This window comes from Anabrus simplex, chromosome 11 (assembly GCF_040414725.1).
Source record: "Anabrus simplex isolate iqAnaSimp1 chromosome 11, ASM4041472v1, whole genome shotgun sequence".
Taxonomy (NCBI): domain Eukaryota; kingdom Metazoa; phylum Arthropoda; class Insecta; order Orthoptera; family Tettigoniidae; genus Anabrus; species Anabrus simplex.
In genome coordinates this window covers 58,368,804-58,382,431 of record NC_090275.1, presented here as the reverse complement: position 1 = coordinate 58,382,431, position 13,628 = coordinate 58,368,804, and the positions used below count along the sequence as shown (strand labels likewise).

Below are 13,628 nucleotides of genomic sequence, written 5' to 3'. Positions count from 1 at the left end.
TACAAAGGAACCACTGCTCAGCCCGAAGACCTGTAAATTTAGGTATGACACATGGTCAACACAATGTATCCTCTTGGCTTTCTGGACTGGAACTGCTATCTTGCTGCCAAGTAGTTCCTCAGTCATTCTCATGTAGGCTGAGTAGACCTCACAGCAGCCTTTGGGTCTAGTAATTAGAAATTGTGTACTACCACCTGTTCTACCCTGGTAGCCAACATTCTGATTGTGGCATTTTTTTCGACCAACAGGACTTGAACTGGCCAATCACGGTGTCAGATCAATATCGATCAATCAGTCACCATTGATCTGCATTAAGGGCTGTCGCCCAGGTGACAGGTTCCCTATCAGTTCTTTACCTAGTTTGTTCTTAAATGATTCCAGAGAAATTGGAAATTTATCAAACCCCTTATTATTATTATTATTATTATTATTATTATTATTATTATTATTATTATTATTATTATTATTATTATTATTATTCCAATCCCTAATAATCTCATAATAATAATAATAATAATAATAATAATAATAATAATAATAATAATAATATTTGCTTTACGTCCCACTAACTACTTTTACGGTCTTCGGAGACGCCGAGGTGCCGGAATTTAGTCCCGCAGGAGTTCTTTTACGTGCCAGTAAATCTACCGACACGAGGCTGTCGTTTTTTAGCACCTTCAAATACCACCGGACTGAGCCAGGATCGAACCTGCCAAGTTGGAGTTAGAAGGCCAGCGCCTTAACCGTCTGAGCCACTCAGCCTGGCTAATAATCTCTTAAAAACGAATATTTGCCCCAATTTGTCCTCTTGAATTCCAACTTTTTAAAATGATATTTCCTACTACTGTACTCGTACAATCATGGTTTTTCTAGCTCGTTATTTGATTTTTCAGAACTATTGAGCCGCCTGCCAGGCATGATATGTCCGGCCATTGCAGTCAACAAGGTGATCATGATTCCACCTGAACCCATAGAAGTTATCAATCCAGATGGTACCAAGGTTCAAATTCCACTTCCCACATCTCACATAGGCATTGCTCCCATCCAGGTACGACTTCTCTCCGCGGTTCGACGTGAAGGAATGGTATGTATTTAATTCCTTATCGAGCTGAAATTAACATTTTTCATTAAAGGCAATATGGATGTCTATTTGGTTATCATTAGTAATATTATGACCGAGCTCGATAGCTGCAGTCGCTTAAGTGCGGCCAGTATCCAGTATTCAGGAGATAGTAGGTTCGAACCCCACTGCCGACAGCCCTGAAAATGGTTTTCCGTGGTTTCTCATTTTCACACCAGGCTGTACCTTAATTAAGGCCACGGCCCCTTCCTTCCCACTCCTAGCCCTTTCCTATCCCATCGTCGCCATAAGACGTATCTATGTCGGTGCGACGTAAAGCAACTAGCAAAAAAAAAAAAAGTAATATTATGAATAAAAAATATACCCACTGTTATGAAAAATGCAACACTCAATTTTTTTCTTCCACGTTGGAGATGTATTTTACATTTTCATCAACTTCGGAAGACTGAAATATAATTTGATGATCTATTGCCTTGATTTAAAAATTTTAAAACCTGAAAATTAAAAAAAATGTTGAATTTTTCTGAACAACTTAATTGAATTGTTCGAAAAAACAGAAGTAACACATGATCAGTGCATACACCTGTAGCTGTTTATGCATAATCTCACAATGTGTATCCACTATAACACTTCACTGATAATGTTGCTCACCTTTAGAAGCATTTGTTGCCACTTCTTGCTTTGATCACATTATTCAAGCTTTCAGGTATGCTCTTATTTATGTTGCTATCTTCTTCATCATCATCATCATCATCATCTCATCTAGAACCCCTCCAGCGTACTAGGTAGGGTGGTTATTGAACAAGTCTTCACTATCGTTTTCTGTCCAGAAATGCCTTCTCTTTCACTAGTAACTCCCAGTTTCCTCCTCTTCTCTCCACATCATCTCTCAGCTTGTGTAGCCATCTTTTACTAGGTCTTCGCACTGGCCTTCTTCCTTCCCTCCCTTCGTTCTGGACAAGCATGTGGTGTTCTTGTGCCAGGCATTTGCTCTACATGTCCATACCATATTAGTCTTGAAGTCCTTAGTTATCTCGTCCTGTGGAATCTACTTCCATTATTTTTGAACATCTTGTCTCAGGTCCCTTTGGGTGCCTGGTAATGCTTGTAGATCCTTCTTCCTCATTCATTCCATAGGTGCTCAATGGGATTCAGATCTGGATTAAATTCTAACAACCCTGAAAATCGTAAAAGTAGTCGGTAGGACATAAAGCCAATAACATCATTATTGTTAAACTTTGTTAAGGCATCATGTGTGACACCGTGGTTGTCCGGTTCGATCCTTGTTTGTGAAGAGAAATTTCACTATCAGAATATTGGCCGGCAGGGTAGGAGAGGTGGTGATGCAATTTCTAATCACAAGATTGTGTGCCAAGAGCCTGGATTCAGTTCCAAACCTCTTGGCAGGGTTCATATAGAGCGAAGGCATACAACGCTGTTGATGGAGATTCATCTGTTGGATGGGGTTGTTAAAGCGTTGGTGTTATTCGACAGGATTAAGCCGGCATGGGGCTTCATAAATCAGATAAAAAAGTAGATGTATGGCTTTCAGGCGTTTGCTCCATTAACCAGCGTTTCGTCTTAGGTCTGACACTAGACTCTTCAGAGTGGGATGTGTCAGACCGTACCCACTGATGCTGGGTGTATGCAGGTGAACTTATCAGAAGCCTATTTAAGAGGCACAGTCTGATAACTGCATACGGGAGATAAAACTCCACAGTGGAATTAATGCCCGCCTAGCAATTCCGAATGGAAATTCTAAGTTCCCATGGAGGGAATTAGATACTTTTCCACCAATAGAGCATATAAAAAATCAGATCAAAAATTCCCTCCATGGGAACTTAGAATTTCCATTCGGAATTCCTAGGCGGGCATTAATTCCATTGTGGAGTTTTATCTCCCGTATGTAGTTATCAGACTGTGCCTCTTAAATAGGCTTCTGATAAGTTCACCTGCATACACCCAGCGTCAGTGGGTAGGGTCTGACACATCCCACTCTGAAGAGTCTAGTGTTAGACCTAAGACGAAACGCTGGTTAATAGAGCAAACGCCTGAAAAGCCATACATCTAATTTTTGATCTGATTTTTGAAATGCTCTATTGGTGGAAAAATATCTAATTCCCTCCATGGGAACTTAGAATTTCCATGGGGTTTCATTGTCGTCATTATCTTCTTCTCGCACCCAGATGGCAGGTCACCCAAGGACGTCAAATAGAAATGCTTGTACTAAGCAAGCTGAACATACATGTCTTTGGACACTCCCAACAAAAAACCATACGCTAAATTTGACTTTTCTTGTGTTTCATCTTTTCATTGTCCCACAATTCCCATATCAAGAATGAAGCTGTCTCAAAATTTGGTTCCTCGGTAATGAGGGTAAGGCACTGGAAATGTTCTCTATCTTCTTCTTCTTCTTCTTCTTTTTAAATTGCCATTTCCTCTCAGAAGGTCAGCTACCATCGTAGAGATTCTTGCTCTAGATGATACAGTGTGAAACAGCTCAGTAGTGGAACAGTTGAACCAAGTTTTCAGATTATAAATCCAAGAAATGTTTCCTATTCCTGATCTTCTTTTGCCTTGTATCTTCCCTTGAATGACCAGCTGCAGTAGATGATATTTCTCTCCTCGCAACAGCTTCTGATTTTGACAATATTTAATGTTTGATTTCTCTTTCCCATTTGCCCCATTACCTCATACCATGTGACCTTATCTGTCCAACTCAACCGCAGTATCCTTCTGTTCATCCATAGCTCAAATGCCTCTAATCTGTCCATTTCTCTTTTCTTTATGGTCCAGGTCTCAACTCCATAGTGCGGGGCAGAGGAAAAACTAGCGTGCAACAAGAGACATGAAGTTACTGGAGGCTACCCCGGAGGGAAATACAATTAATCATTTATTATTTATTATTTATTATTTACATATTTTACGCCCACATTGGAGCACTGAAATCAATACATTTGAGTTAATTTCTTCTTCTTCTCCCAGAACTTTTTCATCCTCTCCGACCTGGAAGCCCTTTGTGTGTCCGATATAGTATATTGTTTCCGTTCAACTGCTTTTAGTTTGAGACTTATGCTTTTGTTCTTCAAAATCCTCTTCTCTTTTCTGTCTTTGATTTGTTGCCGAGTTATACCCAATTCTTCCAAATCGTCCTGAACTTCTTTGAACCAATTATTATTGATTTTATTCTTCAAAAAGTAATCGAATAGTTGTTCCAATATCCTGGTGTCTGCAATTAATCATTTAATTACACAATTTACAAAATTATAAGAGGGGAATGCCTCTAGAATCAAGCAGGCAGCCCAGCTGAAAAGCTAAGGCATCTTAATAATTGAGTGGTGAGTCTGGGCATGTAAGGGTAAACTCCTATGTGAAAAGAAAAGAAAAATATTGAAGTTAAATTAAGGTGGAGAGAAACTAATAGCTCTTACCTTAAGGCAGCCCATCCCGGGCGGAAGGATCGCCGAAGTACGTCTGACTCGCCGGACAGGTGAGAAACGAAAGACAACGAAAGTTGTTCTCACTCTCTCAAGGAGGGTGAAGCTGGCCCTAGTGCGATCACCAGGTAACCAATCAGAGCACAGAAGCTCACCTCCCACCACCCAGACTCACCAATCAAAACTGCTGCTTTTCTCAAACGCAAATACTTGTCGAGAATCTTCCTTTTATGAAATTCTTAAATACGTAGGATGTCTTTCTAGAATTGACATTTACGTTTCACAATATTAAAGATGTAGAACGTTTTTCTAGAATAGATATTTCACAATATTACAAAAAAAATCACTCAACACTAACAAAAACAAATTTTTTTTTCTATTGACTTTACGTCGCACCGACACGGATAGGTCTTATGGCGACGATGGGGCAGGAAAGGGCTAAGGCTGGGAAGGAAGCAGCCATGGCCTTAATTAAGGTACAGCCCCAGCATTTGCCTGGTGTGAAAATGGGAAATCGCGGAAAACCATCTTCAGGGCTGCCGACAGTGGGGTTTGAACCCACTATATCCCGAATACTGGATACTTAAGCGATTGCAGCTATCGATTACAAATATTCAATGTTTAAAAATATCACCCAATGATAATGAAAATACAATATTACAGATATTCAGTAATAGTTAATAATAATAATAATTGTCCAAATTACTGTCTTCTATTATAAGTTCACAAGCTTTTCATTGTCTTTCTCTACGAAACCTGTATCAGAAGCTATTTCTGTATGTCTATGTTCGCTTCCAGCCAGAGTATAAGTATTATTTTAGTTTCATAATTATTTTCTATAAAGTATAAGCATTTTCTTTGCTGCATTGTATTTTGTGTGATTAAATATTAAATTTGGAATTTGTAGTAGTATTCTCTAAAGTGAGGTTCACAACTCTAGTCTTGTTTGTGATGTTTCAGAAGATTGGTCAAGCAAAGGAGCGTGGATCAGCTCAGTTACTGGGCCCGTCTGACAGCCTGATCATTCATATCCATGGTGGTGGTTTTGTGGCTCAGAGTTCACGATCACACGAGTCTTATTTGCGTGACTGGGCCTGTCAGCTTGGTGTCCCCATACTTTCTATAGACTACTCGCTAGCACCACGTGCACCTTTTCCTCGGGCTCTTGAAGAAGTGCTCTATGCTTATTGCTGGGCGCTTAACAATGCTAAAATATTGGGTTCTACTGCTTCCAAAGTGCTGCTTGTAGGTGAGTTAGATTTGCTTCATTGGTAGAGAATAAGGTTTCCAACTCTAAAGAATAAAATTATAGGGTATCCGAGAAGTCCCCGTACCCCTACGTCAAAACATTATATTGTATAGAGGAGTACTTAGATATAAAAACTATGTATCCAGGAGATCTCTATGTGCACAGTCATGCCTTGCACAGAATTTTATCCATCTTCAAGTCCCTTGTCTTGGAGTTGAGATATTAACTAAGTTTATAACATGTGCAAATAAGAATTTCCATTCACGTACCCTTCAAAATAATAGGTCTGAACAGGTGACGTGATGACATCCCGGCCCATACCATAACATGATGCGGGTTCCTTTCCAAATGTTGGACCAGAAAACTACATTCCTCCTTTGTGAACTGCAATATATCGCACATTCATCAGAAAATAACACTCTTGAGCGAGACACGGCATTTGGAAATTATGCCAACAAAGCACGACAGGCTGCAAGTGCTCCATGTCGCGAGATAATTCATTCACATGCATCGGTCTTAATCCTTTCATTTTCAAATCTCTTTTAATGTGGTCATGCATTGTTGACTGTGGTACTTACAAGTTCAGCTGCTCTTTTGCTAATGGATTTAAGTGGAGACTACTCAATTGATTAATCAGTGGCAGTACACCTTCCCACATTTTCTGATGTCTATTAAGCGCCTGTCTTTGACACTGCATGAAGCAAAAGGACGTTTCAACCAAGCAGAGTAGCTTACGAGGTGAGGGCTTGCCAAAGCGATCCCTAAATGCGCTCTCATTATCTCTGTCATTGTTTGCCCAGTCTGTGGTCATTCGTGCATCCACACACGCCACTAATCGCTCCTCAGTAGTGTAACTGTGTTCGCTCATTTTCAGCCGTGGCTTCACAACTGGAATAAGACTGAGCTTCAAAGTAGGGATACCAATAGAACAACTATTTCATTCCCCAATTATACTAACTCAGTAGTCCAATAAAATAATAATATGAAACTAGGGGTATGCAGACTTCTCAGACACCTTGTACCAGCAACCAGTTCTCAAATTTACGAGATAGATTCCAAAACTTGCCAAGTCAGTTTTTGGATGTTTCTAGTTATGCTGCTTAATGTATGATACAGGCCTATAACAATAAAAGTCACTTTAAATCCATCATATGTAGAAGAATTGAGATTCCTGAGGAGATAGCTTATCTGTTTGAAGATGGCAGTGTATGAAGGTATGGAGATTGTCCTTGTCCTAGTCTAGTCTCCTATTTCTATTGCTCCCTCTTCCCACACTGATCTGCCGTTATGTTTGTCCTATTACGCGTGTTCCTTTCTTATGCCCCCCTCCTCCTCTCTCTCTGACTTGATTTGACACAAATTTGTTCCTTTCCTATACTCACACATTAAATCCATCATACTCGTGTTGATTTTAAATGTCAAAATTGACAGTTTTTCCCAAATCCAACAAAGTAAATTGTCATATTCCAAACTCTGAATGGTCAGCGTACTGGCCTTCGGTTCAGAGGGTCCGGGGTTCAATTCCCGGCTGGGACTGGAATTTTAACCTTAATTGGTTAATTCTAGTGGCTCAGGGGCTGGGTGTGTGCGGCATATTCAGCATTAGAAATCATCCTAGGTAGGGCCCTCATCTTCACAGACAGAGAAAAAGATCCGCACCAGGTCTCTCTGGAGGCCGTATGCCATTATTATTATTATTATTATTATTATTATTATTATTATTATTATTATTATTATTATTATTATTATTATATTAAACCTGAAGCAACTTATGCAAGCGAAACTCTGTTTAAGTTGAATAAGTTGATTACCAAAGCAACAACAGATAAAATCCAAAAAAAATAGACAGAAGGATCTTTAGGACAATCATCAATAAAAAACATCAAGTAAATGGACAGTGGAGACTGCTGCCTAATGAAATAGTCAATCGTGAAAATGAATCAATTGTGGATATAATGCGAAAAAGAATTGCCTTTTTCAGCCACATAGTAAGACTACCAGAGACCAGAATACTGAAACAATTATTCAATTTCTTTCGGAAAAGTAAAACCAAGAACAACTGGTTCATTGAGGTCCAGAATGATTTAGAAGAGCTGAATATAACAATGAAACAAATTGCAGAGAGAAAAGAGAAGAGGATTCTGAGAAGTAGAGACACAAGACTAAAATTAAAAACAGTCAAACAAAAACAGTACACCATGAAGAGAGGGCGGCCAGGTCAAAAAAAAAAATGAAGTAGTTCTGGGAACAGAAGAGGAAGTTGAGAACACATTACAGCTAATATTGTGAAGTCTGTAGTGTATATGGATTGATTCAAGTGCACCAATGTGGCCGTAAAGTATGTAAATAAATAAAATATTCCAAACTCAACTAAGGTGATGCACATGCACCATACCTTATTTCTCCGAATCCGAGACGTTTTATTCTCAGAATTTCATGTGAAAAATCTAGGGACATCTTGCGTTTGTGACGTAGCAATAATGAACACCACCAGCAGCTACCACGGTAACCACACTGCTTCTCTTCACCCACCCCCCGCGCGAGTGCACAAAACTTGTTGACCTTCATTGTTTGCATCTTCAATATACATTTCTAGCTGCGGCAGTGCCTATGTGTAACATCACTGGTTCTCAGAAAATAGTGAAGAGAGAATGACATTCTAATAGCCTTTATGAAAACATTTCTCAAATCTGCAGAATGGCATCAAAACATTACTTTCTTGTGAGGTTGACCATAATGTACTTCCGAGCAGTTGTGCATGAAATGTCATTTGAATTGGAATAGCAAGGATGCGACCCTTCAAATTCTTAGAAGAGCCACAACTGTTGGTATTCAGTGGCAGAGTTATAATGCGTATACCGCACCTGATGCTTAGTAAAAGTAACAGTTTTATAGACAGCAGGAATATTTTCATGATGGATTGTCATGTTGTAGAGACAGGTATTGCCAAAAATTTTCAACTGGTTCACTTAGATCTTATGATGCCAATTTTAAGGTAATTGTAATTAAGCATGCAGAAATGAAGACTAATTGTGCAGCCGCAAGAGAATATGGCATAACTAAAGCCAGTTTTTGGCGTTAGCGTGAAGACAAAGATAGATTAAAAATTGCTTAATGTACAAAAAGTAAATTTGGTGGCCCGCAACAAGGATGCGTTAAAGAAGTCGAAGATGAAATTGTGAGGTATGTGCACGAAAAACACAAGGGATGAATGGCCGTAACATATTCACAACCAAGTATTTTTTTATTTTTTCCACCTTGTTGATACACTAAATTGCCTTAAGCAAAAAGGTGAATCTGTTTAAGTGCGATACGGACCATGAAGCTGATTTTATGTAATGGCCATAACATGGCGCAAAAAAAAAGTTTATCTTCAACGTCAGCATCTTTGGAACAGATATTGGCGGGAAATTTTCTCTTAGATATTATGATGCCAATTTTAAGTTAATGGTTATTAAACACATGGATATAAAGAGTAATTGTGCACCTGCAAGAAAATACGGCACAACTAAAGCTATATGTTTGGCGTTGGCATGAGGACAAAGATAGTCTAAATGCGTACTATGCAAGAAAGCCATTCAACCATTCAGTGGTCTACAGCAAGAACGCTTTAAAGAAGTCGAACATGAAGTTGTGAAGTATGTGTGCGAAACACACAAGGTCGGAATGGCCATTACACGAGATGCAATACGAATGCGGGCTTTCGACGAGGAATACTCTGAACTTTCAAAGGCAGTATCAGGTACCTATAAAGAAAATGATTAGGGAAGTACGTAGGATTTACATGATACTTGTGTGTTTTTATTTTTTCTCTTATTAAATTTGATTTCAAAGAGCACTTTTCAAGCCCAATTTTTTTTTTAAAGAAAAAGTGGGGGTCGTCATGCATTCAGGGTTGTCTTGGATTTGGAGAAATACGGTAGTTATAAACAAAGCTGTCTTAGCAGTGTTTGATATATTTCCAGTTCTGTAGTCCTATATAAAAGCCAAAATGTTTTATGAACACACACTAGTGGAACCTATGGGACAGTGGTAATATTAAAAACATTCTAGCACTTTAGGCATTTTCATTCATGAAATTACCAGCGTTTCGCCCCAGTGTAGCAGTGGACTCATCACTTGGACTGTCGCACCTTTCCAGTGGTATTGTTGTTTGTTTATAAACATGTAAAATTTCTTGTTACAGCTGATATGTAACAATTTTTAGTATTTAGTAAAAAATATATGAATGCTTTCTAAATCAAACTGCCTCGTGACAGTGAAATTTAAAAACAAAAAATCAAAATTGGAATCCAGCTCTTCAATTTCTTATAATACAAGACATAAATTTGATGTTCATTAAAAAAATAGGATAATAGGTAGGCCTGCAAGGTGAAAGAAATGAGAAACTACTCAGTATTCAAAGTTTTTTTTATTGTCCACCATGCGAGTTTGGTAATGCCAACCTTACGTGCATTCAGGCATACAGAGGCATCATCGCGTCAAAACCTTTGTTCTTTGATTTAATTTAAGGCTTACTAAATTATCTTAGTTATAGGAGAGCTCGAGTGTATTGTAATTAACTTACATTCATTTTAATTTTTCTTGTTAGTACCTTCCAGAAATCCAGAGTTGTCTTATATGTGAGGCTGTCATAATATCCGAGCCAGTATGATATTTCCGGCCCTGCTGGTAAAATACCGGCCAGTTGGCAACCCTAGAAGAGAAAATTTTTGTGAATGAAAAACCAACAACAAAAACATCTCTCGTGATACAACTTAAAAAAAAAAAAAAAGCCTAACATGTGATCTCTAGCTGTGACATATTACATTCATATTGAAATCAGTTGCATACTTACGTTATTATCTCCTATCAAAATTTCAACTCTGTCAGTACCTATTTCATCTGGTGTTGCTCTTTCAATATCCATCAGTGTATTTTCATTCATGTGGCATCTTTTGTAGTCCGAGTTGACAACTTATGTATTAATAACCCTTGGAGCTACTTTCTCTATCAGTTAGTTATTTAGACATCTTAGCTGATGTGCAGTTTAGTGGCTAACTGGTTTGCATCCGGGCCTTTGGTTCAAGGGACCCTGTGTTGAATCCTCAATTTATTGAGGAAAAAGCTGAGCATGCAGAAATCCACCTTGCCCAGATCATATCTTGGCCAATAAAATACCCACAATGGAGCATCCACAATCAAAATATGTTAGTTGGTACTCTTCAAACTCAGCTATAGGAGTTTTATCTCATGCTTATAAGTGAAGTAATGTTATTGGATATGCCAGAATGGTGAAGATGATGGAAGGCATATTTGACTAAACCGTTCAAATACGATGGTCAGCATTGTATTGTAACCTGTATCTGGTGCCATTTTCAGCCTTCCAAACATTCTTATTTTCTCAGTACAATAGTAATGGATGACATCATGAGAATGGCATAAGCAGCATATGGAGGAAGAGAAATGAACATGATGTTATTTGCAGATGATATTGTGATTTGGGGAGAAGACGACAGGAAGGTTCAAGAACAGTTGAATGTGGTGAATGGGAAGATTGAAGAATGTGGATTGAAAATAAGTGTAGAAAAGAGTAAAACTCTTGTTATGACTAGAGGGGAGAAAGAAGGGAAAGGTCAGATTAGACTTGCAGACAAGTCCCTGGAAGTAGTGGAAACGTTTAAATACCTGGGGAGTGAATTAATGGAGAATGCTCGACTGGATGCTGAGATTAGTAAAAGGATTCAAGCTGGAAGTTGTTTCTATCATAGTGTAAGAAATACGTTATGGGACAAAGATGTGCCAATGGAAGCAAAGGATACTATGTACAAGATGTATTACGTACCCATAACAACTTACGGAGCAGAAACTTGGACAATGACAAAGAAGGATGAGAGTCGAATACAGGCAGCCGAAATGAAATTCTTGAGGAGTATGATACAGAAGAGTAGAAGAGACAAAATAAGGAATGAGAAAATCCGGGAAGAAATTGGAGTGGAAAAAATGAATGATAGAATAGAGAAGAGCCGACTAAGATGGTTAGGGCACATAAAGCGAATGAGCGACGAAAGAATGCCAAAAAAGGTGATGGAAATGCAAATTCAAGGAAGGAGAGGCCGTGGACGACCACGATTGAGATGGAAGGATACCATCCAACGCAGCATTATAGAAAGAAACCTGGACTGGGACACAGTGTTGGAAGAGGAGTGGTGGAAAGACCGAAGAAAGTGGAGAGGAACCATATTTGCCCCTACCCGGCTACAGCTGGATAAAGGGAAATGATGATGATGATGATTAGTGGAAGGCGACAGAAATCAGAGTTGGACATAATACACATCAAGGTGGTGAACATGATAAAATCTCTTCACTGGAACAAATATATTTTTCTTTAAAAAATGCAAAAATCATGGCCATGAGGGTTTCATTTTGTTTTTCTTATAAAGGGGAGGTAACCCATATCTGGTGCAAGTTACAGCTGTTGAAATTTTCTAGTATCCTCAGTATTGCTGTGAAGGACAGACAGACATAGGGATTATTTATATATATATATATATATATATATATATATGTAATGTAATATTATATTATATTATATTATATTATATTATATTATATTATATTATATTATATACAGGGTGAAGCGTAATTCGTGCACTCGGGCGTCGCAGCGCGATTCCTCACATGCCAGCAATAAAAAAATGTCTCTTACAAAGTTTCGTCTTGCGAGTATATCCGGCAGAAAAACGACGTTGAAGAGTAGCAATCTGGCAACACTGTAACCACATGTAGGGTAACTACCTCTGTCAGCAAAAGTTAGTCGTACTGTAGAGTTGGTGCAGTGGATAGAGTTTTGGGTTAGCATGCAGGAGGTCGAGTGGTCGATCCTGGGTTGAGGCGTATGTTTTTTATTTCGTAAATGTAGTCCAGGTGGTATGGTATCTGGCATCTTAATCATCAACAGCGATTGCAGCGGGTCCTCTAGAAACCATTTGCACTTACATACTACGATCCTAGAAATCGACAATCATTGGTCAGCTTTGAAAGGCGTGGGCGTGAATTTATTCGCACCACTTCATCCACTAGATATTACATTTCGTTAGGGCCTTACGTTACCAGTAGGCCTAGCAACGTGCTCTGCGAATAATGTCCAAACTCGGTTACAATTTGTATGTGTTATCACCATGGTCCCAATAATTCTGCCTTTCAACATTGTGTCTGGTAACCGCATGCTGTTTAGTACGTATCCTAATGCATTATTATTATTATTATTATTATTATTATTATTATTATTATTATTATTATTATTATTATTATCATTATCATCATCATCATCATCTGTTTACCCTCCAGGTTCGGCTTTTCCCTCGGACTCAGCGAGGGATCCAACCTCTACCGCCTCAAGGGCAGTGTCCTGGAGCTCCAGACTCTCGGTCGGGGATGAAACTGGGGAGAATGACCAGTACCTCGCCCAGACGGCCTCACCTGCTATGCTGAACAGGGGCATTGTGGAGGGATGGGAAGATTGGAAGGGATAGACAAGGAAGAGGGAAGGAAGCGGCCGTGGCCTTAAGTTAGGTACCATTCCGGCATTCGCCTGGAGGAGAAGTGGGAAACCACGGAAAACCACTTCGAGGATGGCTGAGATGGGAATCAAACCCACTTCTACTCAGTTGACCTCCCGAGGCTGAGTGGACCCCGCTCCAGCCCTCGTACCACTTTTCAAATTTTCGTGGCAGAGCCGGGAATCGAACCCGGACCTCCGGGGGTGGCAGCTAATCACGCTAACCACTACACCACAGAGGCGGACTATTATTATTATTATTATTATTATTATTATTATTATTATTATTATTATTATTATGTTGTAAATGTAGGATACATG

The 13,628-nt window shown here is 39.1% G+C and overlaps 1 protein-coding gene across 2 annotated transcripts in view; it reads left to right on the top strand.

The window, feature by feature from the left end:
* Hsl (hormone-sensitive lipase) overlaps positions 1 to 13,628 on the top strand; it is an 84,981-nt gene that overhangs the window by 30,923 nt on the left and 40,430 nt on the right. For both annotated transcript variants that reach the window (XM_067155941.2, XM_067155940.2), the window contains exons 5-6: positions 894 to 1,084; positions 5,479 to 5,767. In XM_067155941.2, coding sequence (XP_067012042.2) covers positions 894 to 1,084; positions 5,479 to 5,767 — 480 coding nt within the window. The remainder of the gene's footprint in view (positions 1 to 893; positions 1,085 to 5,478; positions 5,768 to 13,628) is intronic.